This window comes from Eurosta solidaginis, chromosome 3 (genome assembly GCF_040869045.1).
Source record: "Eurosta solidaginis isolate ZX-2024a chromosome 3, ASM4086904v1, whole genome shotgun sequence".
NCBI lineage: Eukaryota > Metazoa > Arthropoda > Insecta > Diptera > Tephritidae > Eurosta > Eurosta solidaginis.
Window position 1 is genome coordinate 133,157,283 of NC_090321.1, and position 17,915 is coordinate 133,175,197.

A 17,915-nucleotide genomic window follows, 5' to 3' on the forward strand; every position below is an offset into this window, starting at 1 on the left:
TACGCAGAAACAAGTTCTGAACCGATTTTCTAGAAGGAAAAAAAACGCTCTAGAGTTCCCTAGGGGGTGCGAAAATAGTTCTGCAACCCTAATAGGTTTTTTTCTGAACCAATTTCTAGTAGAAAAAGGATGGTTTTTGTTATTTAAATATTTTTAGGGCGCAGCACCCTTTTTACGCAGAAGCGTTCTTAGTAGTAGAGGTTTACGCCGATCACTTTATCGGCGGCGGCGGCGTAGGCTCTATTATATACCGGCGGCGGCGGCGTACGCCGGTGTTCTTACTTTACAAAGCTTGATTTTCCTATATAAAAAAAAAAATATTTAGGAAAGGTTTTGTTTGTATGTATTTAAGGAAATCAATGTTTTGGCCATTTCGGAAAGATCCGGGGTTTTTGCCTCGAGATCTCGCAGATCGTTCAAGAGTTTTCAGGAGTAGGTCCTTGCGGAGGGATTGCCCCTCGTTCGCTTACTCCATAGAGGCTTCGAACCTAACCGCGGTATTTGGAATTGGTACTGCTGCGTCTGCTGAAAAGAAATAGATACGTAAAATAGTCACACTTTTGTCTGTATATCTCGTGCAAAGCGTAGTTTCACCTAGGAATAACTCCTAATAATCGTCGCGAACACAATTTCTTTAAAATCATTTGTGGCTCCTTGGCGGTCACGCACTAAGGCGACTTACGGTTGCTATTAATGGTCAATTAATATTCATGACTCTCGTGGCACAGGCTGCCTCCAACTTCCCGAAGATTAAGAGCTACAATTCCCGATGTACGAACAGTAGCAATCCCTACCACCAGTCGCTACCAGCTATAGGACTGCGACTTCAAACTCATCCGCACCTTCGTCGACGTCACTTTCCTAGAAGCTCTAGGTGTAGCTCCAAAGAATTTCTAACGGATGGTTTTGTTGCGCTATGCTGCAGAGCTACACCAGAGAAACACCTTGAAACGTTAGGGAGGGACTATTCGGCCAAGGATGCCGCCCTCGAAATCATAAGCAGTTTAAGTGGATATCATTGCGTAACTCATGGGTGAAAATCGTATAATCCTCGGCGCATCTACATAATTATAATTTTACTAGGAACCTGGATAAAATTTTTAAAATGTAGACCAAAGTTTGCAGACGTTTGTGTTCACAACATTGATTTCAATAATCTTCGTTAAATCAAATCGATATTTTAGAATGAAAGTCGACCGATTTTAAGTTGAAAGAATTAAACTGCTGTTTTCCGGTCTTATGATATAAAAGCTCATTATGGATGACCGCGTAGCTTCAGTTTTCAGACTACTTCGACCGTGGACAGTCATCGACGTTGGGGTAGTAGCACACACGGCCATTAGTTCGACTGTCTTGGGAAAGCTTTTTCTTCACCACTTTGAGTGTTCTTGCGAAGGACAAATCCTCACCTGGTAAATACATGTGCCTACGTATTCACATTGGCGGCCGCCGTGGTGTGATGGTAACGTGCTCCGCATACCATACCGAATATCCTGGGTTCTCGCCCCGGCAAAGCAACATCAAAATTTCAGGAATAAGGGTTTTCAATCAGAAGAAAATTTTTCTAAGCGGGGTCGCCCCTCGGCAGTGTTTAGCAAACACTGCGAGTGTATTACTGCCATGAAAAGCTCTCAGTGAAAACTCATCTGCCTTGCAGATGCCGTTCGGAGTCGGCATAAAACAAGTATGTCCGGTCCCGCCAATTTGTGGAAAAATTAAAAGGAGCACGACGCAAATTGGAAGAGAAGCTCGGCCTAAAATCTCTTCGGAGGTTATCGCGCCTTACATTTATTTTTTATTTATTAAGTATTCACATTTGTAAAAGGAGCCGTAACGTGTAGGTGATATTTAAACATGGTTGATAGGCTGTAATCAATGTGATTCACTCCAAGGGTCTAGTTTTGGATAGGGGCGCCAACTTTAGGAAATATCAAACCGGTAGACTTGGGTGTTGAAGGATGGTGTGAAAATCTAAATTAAAATTTCATAGATTCGCAAATAAACAACAGATGTTTGAATGTAAGCCCAAGCGATTTTTCAAACCCTTCTCATACGTATATACATATATCCTCAACTTAAATATGAGGCAAGAATAATTTCAAAGGAGTGTTTATGCCCCTAGAACTTACATAACTGATTTCGCTTATTCTTTTAGCCAATCGGGATATACAATTTTTTTTTTTAAATCGGCACGTTTTTCGGGTAATTTTATTCGAATTCATTGTTCATTATTAATTTTTAGAAAAAAAAAAAATATTCAAAGTGAGCATATAAATTTATTATATAAATTTTCTTTTAGTGTTCTGTTTTAATAACTTGGTGAATTGGGTGATGCAAAGTCCGCGTTAAGCTGACATCGAAAGCGCCTGTTTTTTTAAATAACTTTTGAACAGTTAGAAAGAATTAAATTTCGCAATTAGTTTTTTATAACTGCCAGTGATGCGCATCCGCTGATACCACTTTCGACCATATCCGACCAATGAACAATAAATGGCCAAGCAAGTGTTTCTATCGGAACCCGCCTATGGAAGCAGAGGTAGAGGGCGGCCCCCACTCCGTTGGAAGGACCAGGTGGAAAACGATTTAACCTCCCTTGGTGTGACCAATTGGCGCCGGTTGGCGGAGCGAAGGAGCGACTGGCGCGCCTTGTTGGACGGCCATAACCGTTTAGACGGTTAAGCGCCAATTAAGTAAGTAAGTAAGTAAGTAAACAGTCTTAAACGAGTAGAAAATATAGTAAAGCGCCGGACGCCGCCGCCGCGCCGATATTTTTGACATTCGGCGGCGGCGTGCGAAAAACGACCAAAATCGGCGGCGGCGGCGGCGTTTATCGGCGGCGTATATCTCTACTTAGTAGTCACATGCAAGCATCGTCTACAGTAAGAACTTTAAAACAAGATACATATGACATTAAACTTGTGGCATTAAAAAAAAGCTTTGGGGTATATTTAAAAAAGCGACATGTTTTCTGTTTGTCCACCTTTTGTTAAGTATTTAAATACCTAAAATTTTTCTAAAAAGGAAAATGTATAATTCGAAAAAAATTGCGATTTATTTTACATCAAGCCGTTCGTTGTTTTGTCCACCTGGTTTTTTTAAACTGTATTTTTTTGTTTACTACACCGAAAATGTCAGAACTCGTTACCATGGAATGAGCCATATGTAAACTCAGTTGCGGGATTTACTTGTTATATGTATAATTGTTGATCAAATAAGTATGTACGAGCCGGACCCGTGCGCATCTTGCGCAACCAATATTAAAGTCTCATCAAATATCAACATACATCAGCTGTTCTATCAATCAATTAAAGCTTGCAGCTTGCGCTGCCATCTGGCGTACGGTAGCAACTGCCGGCAATACAGTGCAAATATTCACAATAGTGCCATAGTGCAAATAGATTTCTTTGTGTGCTGACAATCGTTTATTTTTAACAAATTATATTAATAAAATATAGCTAAACAAAAGCACTACGACCAAAATTGCCCAAAGCTCGCTAATAGCCCGAATCTCCATCTTTACACCCAAAACTTTATTTATAGATTTGGATTCCAAATAAGAGCGAAAAAGGGACCCGTACATAAAAACAGCAATTACAAATAATATATATGATAAGCTTCAACTGTTTCGATACAGTAAATAAGATATACGCCTTGCTCTCCTATTCAACATAGATTAATACAAGATTCGAATTCCTCGAATCTTTAGATGGCACGCGCACGGGATTTCTATACTATCTGTATCCATATGTATATATGTACATTAGAGTGATTCTTATATAAAAAAATTAACGACTTTTTCTAGTTGTAAATGAGAAAGTGTCAGATGTAAATGCGAAAACCTCATATGGAAAGGAGAATAGGCAATTGTAAATGCGAAAGCGTCAGTTCGATATCAGAACAGTCACTTGTAAATGAGACAGCGTCAAATAAAAATGCGAAAGCGGCACGCTTTCTCATTTCCATATCACGCTTTCTCATTTTCATCTGACCCTTTCTCATCTCCAAGTGACTATTCTCAAATTCAAATGACGCTTTCGCATTTTCATTTGACGATCTCTTATTTACAAGTGAGTATTCCCTAATTGAACAGACGCTTTCGCATTTACAAGTGACTATTCTCATTTCCATATGACGCTTTCGCATTTAATTTAATTTCAATTTATTAAGGCAAATATATTAGTGAAATAAATTCATTGAAAGATCTTTAAAACTAGAAATGTTGTAGTAAAAGTCGTTTATTTTCTATACAATAATCACCCTAATGTACTGTACATATATGAGCTATTCCATGCTATTTCGATAAGAAATCCAACTTTTTTTTAGATTTTGATATAAATTGGGTATGTTGTAGACATGTCCCTAATATATTGTCAAACATAAGGAATCGCGAAAATTTTTCCTTTCTTAGAAGTTATGCAACAAACATGCAATTTTCAAGTAATTTTCGCGGCATAGAGCTTTAGTAAATTTGTTATAACTCGGTAACGATCGTCTGTATCAAAAAAATTATAAAATACTTTTTTATTCAAAAAGGTTTAAGGTTTCATAAAAAAATTGTAATTCTTGCAAAATAGCGAAATTTAGCAATTATTTGCAAAAAATGGAAAAATGCATTAAAAAAATGCAAATACGCATATTTTAAAAATTCTGAAAAAAATATATGTTATAGGTAGGACATCGAAGATTCAACTGTCAAAATTTCAAGAGTCACATTTTAATGCGTCCTGAGATATAAATTTTTTTGTATGGGAAGGTTTCACGAAAAATAAAAATTTCAATAGATAATAACACTGTGAATATTAATTATATTATAACTCGATAAATATTAATTGTATCGAAAAAATAGTTTGATACTTTTTTTTGACGAACGTTTGGGATTTTATTCAGACTTTTTAATAAATTCATTTTTGCATTTTTTGCAAAAATTTGGAAAATTTAGTTTTTTTGCAAAATATAAATTTTTTATAAATCTTCGAGCCTTTGTCAATAAAAAAGTACTGAATGATTTTTTTTTCATATAACCCCTACCTTTCGAGTTATAATATAATTATTATTCACAGTGTTCATTTTTATTTTTCATCAGACCTTCCCATATAAAAAAAATTCATATCTCAGGAAACATTAAAATGTGGCTCTTGAAATTTTGACAGTTGAATCTTCGATATCCCACCTATAACATATATTATTTCAAAATTTTTAAAATATGCGTATGTGAATTTTTTTAATGCATTTTTGAATTTTTTGCAAACAATTGCTAAATTTCGCAAAAAATAAAAAAATTTTTTATGAAGCCTTAAACCTTTTTGAATAAAAAGTATTTTATAGTTTTTTTGATACAGACGATCGTTATCGAGTTATAACAAATTTACTAAAGCTCTATGCGACGAAAATTACTTGAAAATTACATAATGTTTGTTACACAACTTCTAAGAAGAGCCAAATTTTCGCGATTCCTTTTGGCCAGAGCCATTTTTGGACCTCCTCTACAATATATTCCAAAATGGTGCAAAAGTAATTTTTGGCCTATCGAAATAGTGTGGAACTGCTCATTTACATATGGATGCGTTAGTACAGAATTCCCGCGCGCGCTATTTTAAGGCGTAAGATAAATTAATATAAATACATACTACTTTTAAACATATTTTACAAATATCTTGAGTGAAATAAATTTTGCGGTTTAGTAATGGATAAGTATTAATAACATCGGTGCTTTGTTTGCTTGTTGCCAAAACGGGTGCATTTTAAATTTATTGTAAAAAAGCCCAGAGTAGAAAAACTGTCGGTTCAGGCAGAAGATGAAGTCCAGCAAGAAAATGAAGCTCAGGAAGCAATAAAAACTTTAGCGAGTGTTTTATTCAGCTCGTTTGCGAATAAAATAATCTAATAATGAAAAGTTTTTCTTTTTGGTTTGTATTCTTCTTTATACTGAACTTGAAATTCCAAACTTCCAAAATGTACAATATCGAACTTTTGCGAAAAAATTCTGAGCTCAGAAGAACATCAAAGAAGATGGGTCGGTGCTTATACCGTCTTCTCCAGTTTTCAAACAAATTTCAAAAATAATAGGAGAGCTAATTCGCCAATGACCTTTAAGCATGTTTATGAAACTCTCAAGCAAAATCGAAGCGGGTTATACGATTTCGTTCTTTCAATTTTCGAACCAAATTTGGTTAAAGAGAAGTCGGGAAATGTTTCGCATGATACGTCGATTTACAATTCGTTGAATGAGAAATTAGCAATTATTTGCAAAAAATGGCAAAATGCATTAAAAAAATGCAAATACGCATATTTTAAAAATTCTGAAAAAAAATATATGTTATAGGTAGGACATCGAAGATTCAACTGTCAAAATTTCAAGAGTCACATTTTAATGTGTCCTGAGATATGAATTTTTTTGTATGGGAAGGTCTGACGAAAAATAAAAATTTCAATAGATAATAACTCTGTGAATATTAATTACATATATTATAACTCGATAAATATTAATTGTATCGAAAAAATAGTTTGCTACTTTTTTTTGACGAACGTTTGTGATTTTATTCAGACTTTATAATAAATTCATTTTTGAATTTTTTGCAAAAATTTGGAAAATTTAGTTTTTTTGCAAAATAAAAATTTTTTATAAATCTTCGAGCCTTTGTCACTAAAAAAGTACTGAATGATTTTTTTCATATACCCCTATTTTTCGAGTTATAATATAATTATTATTCACAATGTACATAATTACCTATGGAAATTTTTATTTTTCATCAGACCTTCCCATATAAAAAAAAATTCATATCTCAGGACACATTAAAATGTGGCTCTTGAAATTTTCACAGTTGAATCTTCGATATCCTACCTATAACATATATTATTTCAAAATTTTTAAAATATGCGTATTTGCATTTTTTTAATGCATTTTTGAATTTTTTGCAAACAATTGCTAAATTTCGCAAAAAATTAAAAAAAATTTTATGAAACCTTAAACCTTTTTGAATAAAAAGTATTTTATAGTTTTTTTGATACAGACGATCGTTATCAAGTTATAACAAATTTACTAAAGCTCTATGCGACGAAAATTACTTGAAAATTACATAATGTTAGTTACATAACTTCTAAGAAGAGCCAAATTTTCGCGATTCCTTTTGGGCAGAGCCATTTTTGGACCTCCTCTACAATAGGTTGTATGCAACCAAACTAAATTTAGGATTGTTTTATCTGCTGCAAAATGGGTATCAATTAAACCAATTGAAAAAATCGGCAAAACGGCTTTGAGAAAATATAAATGGACAGACGTGATAGCTAAGACCATTTATGAAGAAACTAAATTACTGTGTGCTCTCGCGTTTAACAAATCAAATGTACACTTAAGCTCTTCTGCCAAATACTATGTAAAGTTCAATGGGCTCTGAGTGCAAAGCTGAATTGATTAGATTCATTTATCACAAGCCTAAAAAGACACAGACAATGTTCAGTTGCATATTGAAATTATTGGTTTCCAAAGTCAATTTTCTCATTCAAAAAGACGGCAATTACGTGGAGGGCATCATGCGTGTGTAGCTAGACAACTTGCAATAGAAAAAAAGCAGTTTGTAAGTGGAGAAATGAACAAGCTAATAGTGCCATGGAATTTGGCAATCCTATACCACCTACTCTTCCTAATGTTGAAGTTTTGCGAAAAGCTAAACAAATGGAGTTCAACACTATGTTTGGATTTAACAGCACGAGTCCCATCGACAATTTGATCAAATTACAGCACTCCTCTCTTGCAGGATCTATCCATTTCATTAGCGCCTCTCCCTTCTCCTGTATGTACTGTAGTCCAGAACAGGTTACTTTTCACAAATCGTACCAGAAAAAGATCCAGACTATGTACTTGTGGCAGATGCTTCTGAAGGATTCGTTTCCAAGATTGCTTTACCAGTTGAAAGACAAGTTTTAGACATAAAAGTAACTTGCGCTATGAGCAAGTACATTTATTTGTATATTGTAAAATGCATTAGCCAAATGGGAAACGCAAGTTTGTATCAGATGTTGTCTTCGATACATAATGCTTCATTTGTCATATTTTTTCAGCAAAATCTTGCAATCAGCAGGAAGGAAACCAAAATTGTTTATAACAGATTTCAGCAAGGCGCTGTTGATTGCTGTTGCACGATCTTTCGCAAGTTGTTACGATTTGCGAGAGTACCTGTCAATTTGTTTTAAACATCTAATATTGCATAAGACTGTAACTTTGCTCACTTGTTGTTTAAGCTTGGATGCCTGTCACTTAATTGCAATAATTGCTTGTTGGAAATGTTTGAAAACAGGGAAAACAAAAATTCGACAATTGTTCCTTAGATCTCTCGCTCACTTATATCAAATGGATGATATTGTTGAGATTGAAATAACCTTTTTATCTCTCATGGTTATTTCAATGAGTCAAGACATTGGTTACGTTGCCTCTCAACTGCCAGCGCAGCTTGGCTTGCATATTGGCTTCCACATTGGACTCGAATCATGTACCCTTCCCTTGGGGTCGAAGCAAAAATAAGATCGTCTTCAACAATCTAGACCGAGTTTTCCAAGTTAAAAAATCACATGTTTTATGATCTTCCGATGAAAGTAGATAAGTTTGTTGTTCTGCATCATAAGTACTTGCAAGGTGAAATAAACCTTGCAAGTAGCAAAATATCGGAAGGCAAGTTTCAAAAGGATGATGCTCCAACAAAATCTCCGCCGAATACCAGTTGTTGTTGTTGTTGTTCTTGTTGTTGTTGTAGCAGTGCTTCGCCCCACCTAATAGTTGCGACCGATCACAAATTGTCATCAATATCCTCTGACGGGAGTCCAAGGAAACTTGCTGTTTCAACAGGGGTGGCCCATAATGATAGGGGTGTTAGAGGCGTTGGTTCCACATTACAATTAAAGAGATGGTTGGTGCCATGTGAAGACACATTGCAAGCGGGGCATACATTTTGTATGTCGGGGTTGATTCTGGATAGGTAAGAGTTTAACCAGTTACATTATCCAGAACGAAGTTGAGCCAGAGTGACTCGCGTTTCCCTGGGGAGTATGCGTTTCTCTTTCGCAAGTTTTGGGTACTGTTCTTTGAGTACTGGATTGACCGGGCAATTCCTCGCATAAAGGTCCGACGCCTGTTTGTGGAGTTCACCAAGGACCTGCTTGTGTTTTTTTGCTTCGTACGGCTGAGTTCTCAGGTGTCGTATTTCCTAAAAATGCTTACGGAGATGACTCCTTAAGTCCGCAGGCGGTGTTGGCTCATCAATCAGATGTCTGTTGGGATGCCCAGGTTTCTGGGTATTCAACAGGAACTGTTTGGTTAGCATCTCATTTCTCTCCCTGATGGGGAGTATTCTCGCCTCATTATGTAGATGGTGTTCTGGGGACATAAGAAGACAGCCTGTGGCGGTTCTGAGAGCAGTATTTTGGCAGGTCTGTAGCTTCTTCCAGTGGGTAATTTTTAGGCTTGGCGACCATATAGGGGACGCATAGCATGCAATCGTACCGAATACCAGTGTTATTTCTTTGCGTCGAGCCCTTGCGGAAGAAGAAAACTGGAAAGGGAAAAATCAAGAAGAAAATCCCTTGCTCACGTCAATAGAAGATTCTGCTTCGGTCATAGAAGACTCTGCTTCCCTCGTAGAAACTTCGTTTGAAAATGTTGATCCAGTCTTAAAAAAATCATACAAAAATTCGAACTTGGATATCGAGGAGAATTCCTTGTCACAACAATTTAGAGATTTTCCAGGAGTGGAAAATAATTCCACCATTTTTGGAGACAGACGGATGTTTCTGTGACTGGAATTCATCGAAATCTTGTTGTAATTGACAGCCCTGATCGTGACTTTGTACAAGATAAACACAACGTGCCTTTAAAAGATGTCAGTAACGTCTCGAGATCATGTAAATGAAAGCAAAAGCCTTCGAATTTTTAACCAACGAAAGTATCCAAGACGTATTTAAGTAATTTCCCTGAATGGAACTGCATCAGTGGAACACATTCCATTAGTATCCCAATCATGCGTAATTGATCGTCCGCAGGTTCTTTGAAAGTTGGGACAGCACGTATTCAAATATCAAACACGTGTGCGTTTGATTCGTTTTTAATAATTTTTATTCAAGCGATGCATATAAACCCTCGTTCAAGAATCGAAAACTCCACTGGCTATTCTTGCTCGTGAAATTATGTATATATATATAATATATATATAAATAAACATTTATATCCAAAGATACCATCTGCTTTCTGGACTATGGATTGCGCTATCAGTATTGCTCTTTAAACGAACCATTACTCCGTGATCTTACATTCTCATATTCTATGACAAAAATGTGTCAATGTCGATATGAGTTTCAAAAATGTTATACTAATGTGCCTATCGATGTTGGTGAAGCAATCGGAATGAAGAAAAAACGCATCCAAAAGGCCTTAGACGATCGCCCCCAAGTCACTTGTCTTTGCCCAACATGTAGAGAGACTATTCACGAAACCAGAAAGTTTGGGCCCACTCTTTTGTTGGATTTGTCAGAAGTGAGCATGAAAGAAGCCATCTTCGAGCAACGTGTCCCATTTTATTTAAAGTCATTAGACAAAGAACTTGTTGTTCAGAACAAAAAGTACAGACTCGTTGGAGCAGCCCATTTTATTGATACCGGAGAGTTAGCCATTACACAGCGTTTGTTTACAATGGTGCGAATTGGTACGAATATGATGATATGAAACAAAAACGCTCATTAGCGGACGAAAGGCAAATAATTTTTCCTCACCTTTCTGTTTCTAGTATCTGAATCCTAGTATCTGATGTATTTTGAAACGTCTGCGGTTGCAACATTAGGGTTGCAGAACTCTTTTCGCATCCCCTAGGGAACTCTAGAGCACTTCTTTTTCTACTAGAAAATCGGTTCAGAACTTTTTTTCTGCGTAAAAGGGGTGCTGGACCCTAAAAATAGTAAAAAAAAACCTATTAGGGTTGCAGAACTATTTTCGCACCCTCTAGGGAACTCTAGAGCACTTCTTTTTCTACTAGAAAATCGGTTCAGAACTTTTTTTCTGCGTAAAAGGGGTGCTGGACCCTAAAAATTTATTTAAAAAAAAACCCATTAGGGTTGCAGAACTCTTTTCGCACCCCTAGGGAACTCTAGACCACTTCGTTTTCTACTAGAAAATCGGTTCAGAACTTTTTTCTGCGCAAAAAGGGTGCTGGACCCAAACACATTTTTTTTAACCTATTATGGTTGCAGAACTCTTTTCGCACCCCCTAGGGAACTCTAGAGCACCTCTTTTTCTACTAGAAAATTGGTTCAGAACTTTTTTCTGCGTAAAAAGGGTGCTGGACCCCAAAAAAATTTTTTTTAAACCTATTAGGGCTGCAGAACTCTTTTCGCACCCCCTAGGGAACTCTAGAACTCTTCAAAATAAACCCAGAACTCCGAAAAAAAAATTGGTGTGCTGCACTTTGGGGTGCTAACTTCACGGGGGCCTTCAACCAACTCTTTAGGGAAAAATCAGGAGTCTTAAACTATTTCTATCGACTCGAGCTTGTGGACTAGGAAGTTAGTTGCGGTGGCTCGGAATAAATCGATTTTCGTATCTAGGCTCCATACCAAAGCAAAGATTTAAATTTTTACTTTTCCCATCAAAGAAATATTTGTTCCTTTAGGACTGATGTTTTCAATAAGGATTTCGAAACTCTTTTCAACAGTTCGTTTTGACTGCACCGGGCTCTTGTACGGGAGTTTTAATACAGGCCGAATAAGAACATTCAAGATGTAGCTGCAATCTCCGGCAATAGTGCTGAATCGAAAAACTAACCGCTAACTGCCTGGGTATATTATATCTGTACGAGGCTTAAATGCAAAGCTGTCTAAACTTTACTTAAAATCTCCTCACTGTGACTTATATTGTTTCCCTCACGGAGTCTTTGTTTAAACCTAGGGAAAACCAACCTTATATTTGGTAATTGCACTAGATATTTACCACTTCTACCTTTCTTTAAGAACCACTTTATCAGCCAGCCAACCTTTATTAGGTTTGATCCAAGTCAGTAAATTTTTTTTTACAAAAAAACAAATTTCAACTAAAAATTTCAACTAAAAATGAGACCCACCTAAATGCCAACTTGATCTATTATGAAATTGATATCAATTTAACGAACATTTATCCACGTCACTTCGACTCAGCATGTGAGATCGTAGTCCCGCACTGACTAATAGTAAGCGAGTTTAATAGTTTTTATGTAAACAAAACCCACGTTTTAGTCGAAAAGTCGAGTCTGACAAATGCTCGCTTTTTCTGCATGATGCCTAATGTTTTTAATAAATCAATTATTCCTTTGGTTCGTAGAGGAAGGTGTGTCACTATCAGATTCGGAGACATGGTGGAGATGCATTCTTTTCAATTGACGATAAAGTTAAAATTCTACATGGCCTTGAGTCTTTGGTGGAATTTTATCAAATGGCAGAAAATGGATTGCCAACAAAGCTCACTACGTTTCTTAAGAAGGATTTGCCTCCAAATGATGCTCGAAGACACGGGTGTACCAATTTATTACATAGGGCGACAAAAGAGAATAATGCGACTATTGTATGTGAGCTACTAAAATGTGGATATCGCAATGTCGACGCTAAGAACCAAAATGGACAGACAGCATTACATTTGGCTGCAATTTATAGCGATTTAAAGCTACTAACCCTTATTCTTGCAACCGAAGTCAATGTTAACTGTATGGACGCTTTTGGTAACATGCCACTTCATGTAAGTAACTTAACATATTAAATAATATGAATAAAAGTGGAGAAATACGTATATTTTTAGTATGCATGTCGCACGAAATCAGGGCCATTCATTCGCCATTTAATAAATGCAAATGCGAATGCACAAGGACGTAACATCAAAAATGGATATGTTCCTCTGCACGAGGCTTCTAAAAATGGAAATCTGGAAGCAATAAAGGAATTATTAGAATGTCATGCTCCTTTATTACCGCGAACCACATCTGGTGAATTTCCGATTGATTTAGCTCGTGAAGCAGGACATACCGCAGTAGTAAATTTTCTGAGCGACTATAAATTACCACCTGCAAAGACGAAAAAAAATCTCTGGTATCATGGTACTTTAACGCGAGAAGAAGCTATTAAAAGTCTGCAACGATATGCCAAAAATATTGCCAAATCCACAAACGACCTATTAGGTGATCAAGGTAATCATAATCAGTTAGATCGAGAAGCAAATGAGAGAATCCCAATTGATAGCTCCGGATGTTTTTTGGTGCGCTATTCTGATCGCTCCGGCTATGTCCTCACGCTTTTATTTGAAGGTCAAGTTAAACATTTTATAATATCGCAATCGGTAAGTTAAAGTCATTTACATATTAAGACATAATGCAGGTGGTTTTTTTTTGCAATATTCACAATAGTGTTTGTTTAACACTTGGCGGGGCTCGTTTTCGAAGATAACACTACAGTTTTATTTGTATTTTTAATCTTTTCCTAGCACAACAATTTGGCAAAATTATTTTATAGTACTAGTCAGAACAGCAACAGAGAATAAGAGCGAAAATTCAATAATATTTCAATAACGCAGTTAATGAACAATAGATAATTTGTAAACTAAGACAATATGGTTACAATATATATTTATAGAGCTAAGCCTAGGGACGTAGAACAGAAATAAAAATAAAGGGGCCTTTGTAATACGGTAATGATGAGTATGGTAATAAATATTGGGTTCTATCCTTAGAGAAGATAGAAAGGTGGCGAGAAAAACAGATATGAAATCAGTAAAGGGAGTAAGTTGAAGAAGGAGAGGTGAGTCAGTTATAAAACAAGACTAATTCTGTTTTGAAATGCAGTACATTACTTATTTGTCTTATTCTAGCTGGAAGGGAGTTCAAAAGACGGACCGAAGTAAGGGAGAATTGTCGTTCAGCAATTAGCATACGGTATTTAATATGTGCAAGAATCATTGTCCTCGTAGAATGAAGCTTTCGATGTAGGTAATAAGGTTCTTTCTTGTATATTATAATTATCTAATATCTAATTATCTTATGTAAGGTAACAAGTATTCTAGCCTTTAAAAGGTTGTCAAAAGAACTTTCAGAATAACAGGAAACGGGATCAAGATCGGATAACAGTAGTCGTGTATGTAGCGGAGTAAAATACTGTGTCAACCACAGTGTACCGCGCATACTGTACACTTTTCCTACAGTACTAAAGATATGGTCTTTACAGGTCAATGTTTTGTTAAAAACTATGCCAAGATTTCTTGCATTTGTAGCTAGTGGCTTTCTGCGGATGACAATACACTACGACTTTCTTGGATTTAGACATAAGCTGTTCATTGAAGGCCATACACTTATTTGACTAAGATCATAAATCAAATTACTTAATGTATGCTGATGATGTAAAACTTTTTAGGTCTTATGCATCTATCGAAGAACGTCCCTTGCTTCAAGTGGATTTAAATTGCCTAGTTACTTGGTGCAACGTAAATTCAATGCCGCTGAACCCCAATAAATGCAAATTCATGTGCCTCTCTCGAAGATCTTTGCCAGCAGCCTCTTATTTAATTAATAATTTTTGTCTTCTATCAGTAAACTATTTTGTTGACTTGGGAGTCACGATGCTAAACTTAGTTTCAACCTTCATATTAATGCTACTGTCAATAAGGCTAGAGGTGTTCTTTCATTTGTGAAACGGTGGTCCAAAGAATTTAGTGACCCTTATGTAACTAAAGCTCTTTTCATTACTTTAGTTAAACCGATACTAAAATACGGATCAATAGTCTGGAATCCACAATATAGAGTTCAAGCAGATAGACTTGAATCAATACAATGGCAATTTCTCCTTATCTCTTTAAGGAATTTTCAGTGGGAATCTGCGTATAATCTTCCACCTTATTCTAGTCGGTTGAAGCTTATCAATCTAGGCTAGGCGTTATATTTGTGGCTAAACTCCTGAATGGATTGATTTCTAGTCCAAGTCTTTTGAACGAAATAAACTTTAACGTCCCATCACGGGTGTCAATTCATTACACACGTCTTCTTTTGAGGCAATGTACAACTAATTTCGAATTAAATGAACCTTTTCGGTGTTTGTGTCATGATTTTAATGATTTTAACACTCATTCTAATACATTTGATATGACGGATTTACTTTTTACCATAAAGAAAAATATCATTCTATCCTAACACTTAAAAAAAAAAACAATAAAAATCAAATAAACTAAAAATGTTCACTTATTTAACAATGTAGAATGTATATGTATAATTTCTAACTGTTATGTAATTTCTAACTGTTATGTATAGTACTCAGCTGATGATTTTTATTCTGTAGCTGAGCAGTTTTAGATCTCAACGCTTAACAAACCTCCGCCTATCAACAACTCGACAAAAACAAATCCGTGCGTCATGCGGATACGCCCCTCGCTCCGGTTGGGCGGGCTTTGGAGGGTATTAATCCGTTTGGTTTTATTATTATTATTATTATACATGAACTCATACAATCGACAGGCAGGTCGTTAATGTACAATATAAATAACATAGGAGCAAGGATTGACCCTTTGGGTACACCTTGCGAAACGTCTAACAAGTTTGAATTTCTACTATCTACACATACTGCCTGCATTCTGCCATCTAGATAAGATCTGATTAGGTTGGTTTCATGACTGGAAAAATTAAACATGTTTTCCCGCTTCGTCAAAGGCTTTGGAGTGGTCGAGAAGGGTTAGGAAAGCCGTAAGGTTATCATCTATCCGCAGAAATAAGTGCCGTAGTGCAGCTTCTTTTTGGTCTTAAACCAGGCTATTGGTCCGTCACAAGTTTATTTACGTGCACATATGTGGTGATCTGCCCATGTAAGATGCGCTCAACGACTTTCGAGAGAAAAGGCAGTATGGCTGTCGGCCTGTACTCATTGTTTTGTTTAGGAACAGGGATAACTTTAACAGCTTTCCAGCATCTTGGAAAGACATAGGTGGTCAGGATAGAGTTAATTAAATAACTGACTTATTTTGTTTTGTTGATTTTCCGACAGGGTGGATAAATGATGTATATGGGAACGATTTTCCGTCATCCCTTGTCAAATTTGGTTCTAGACAAACTGGTTTCGGCATTGTGCCGTCATCAGTGTCGATTTTCGTTCTGATCTGTTGTTGTCGTCTTGTATTTATAGTTCGTAGGTACATTAGCAGGTATTGTCAAAATTGATGCTTGTGTATATTTATGTGTATATGCTGTGTGTTCATTCAGAACCGAGGGTGGTTTTTACTCATCGATTTGTGTGCCTGACTGAGGCAGGTAAAAGTCAGTAATTCTAGTCGTTTGACCTTCTTTGTGGGTTTGTTGTTTTGGTGTGTTTATTTGTTGTTGTGTGTTTGTCTGTTTTACCTGTGCGATTACTTTGTTTCTTGTAAGCAAGTTTTAAAGGCTCAATTATTATGTCAGAAATTGTGTTTATCTTCTCCTTTATTATTTTACCGTCGCACGATGGCAAATCGTAGAACAACTGCTGATTAAAAATGGTTTTTTCGATGTCGCTACTGGCATGCGTTTTTTATTTCAATCAATATTTTAAGGACCAATCTAGACTATAATATCGAACAATTATACATATTATATGAAACGATTTTTTTACAATATCACAAACTTTAAGATTTAATGGACGTCCATGTTAAGCACATTCCCTTCATCACTTTCAAATTGATTTTAATGTTATACGTTACAGGAGTTACAGGAAAAGGTATGATATATTATATATTTCTGGAAACCTCGTTTTTTGAAGAATAAATAATTGCAAAGTAAAATATGGTGAAAAAAATTTTTAAAGTTCATCGAGACTTTTGACAGTTGCCCACGTTTACCCACGCTTTACATTCTATGTTGATTTATAGCCTAGCTATCCATAAACATAATCAAATAAAAAAAAGCTGCGGAAATTTGCGATTTTCGGACTAACTATTAAAAATGTGATAAAAGTCAGAAAACGGAAAACCGCTCGCTATCTATTGGGGTTTTAAATGTTGCCGTGTACATCAATAGTTTGCGGTAAGTTTTGTAATTTTTCATTGATATTAGGAAGTTTATCTCTTTTGCACTCATGTTGCGTGTGAAAATATTAATAAACAAGTTGCACACCAGAGAACAGCGATGAATGATTCTTCTTTCTTCTCAATAAAAATCCCAGTTTTCTCGAGTGACCGTGAGGGTTGAATACAGCTTTAAACAATAAAAAAGTAAAGCATTATCTTTTCAAATATCATAACAAAAACACTAAATGCAGTTTTGCCTAAATTTTTCAATTTCAGTGGGCGGAAATATATTATTACTATGTAAAATACCTATTTTTTATCAATAAAAATTCCAGTTCTCCCGTGTGACATTGAGCGTTGAATCCTATTTTAAACAATAAAAAAGTAAAGCCTTAAGTGCAGTTTTGCATAATATACCTACAATTCGAAACTTTGTTGAGAGAGTACTTATGAATGTACACCTTAGGTAGGAAATTAACGAGGTTAGAAGCGATTATAACGGAATTTCCAAAATACCCTTTGTTTCAACGCACTACCATCATATTTCATATTAGTATATAAACAAAACAAAATATTAGTGAATTAACAGAAGTGTAATTGTTACGAATACAAGTAACTACGTGTTTTGTTGTCCCTTCAAAATGTCTACTTTCAAGTGTTTTAAACGTGAAATAATACTTTCGTATATCGAAGGAGGAAAATCATTGGAGGCATTATCAACAGTTTTAAAAGAAAATTATCATGTATCTGAAGACAACTTATGTTTCATCCTCAGTGATTTTCAAAGACATATTATTCAGACTTAATAAACGATGGGCAGAAGCTTCACGGAAAAAGGATAAATTTTTAATGAAAAACAGAAATTGGTTAGAATCAGATTATTCAGTAACTTTACCGAAAT

The 17,915-nt window shown here is 35.8% G+C and overlaps 1 protein-coding gene across 1 annotated transcript in view; it reads left to right on the top strand.

Moving 5' to 3' along the window:
- Shark (SH2 ankyrin repeat kinase) overlaps nucleotides 1–17,915 on the top strand; it is a 418,475-nt gene that overhangs the window by 124,440 nt on the left and 276,120 nt on the right. The window contains exons 3-4 of the mRNA XM_067773047.1: nucleotides 12,332–12,742; nucleotides 12,803–13,336. Coding sequence (XP_067629148.1) covers nucleotides 12,332–12,742; nucleotides 12,803–13,336 — 945 coding nt within the window. The remainder of the gene's footprint in view (nucleotides 1–12,331; nucleotides 12,743–12,802; nucleotides 13,337–17,915) is intronic.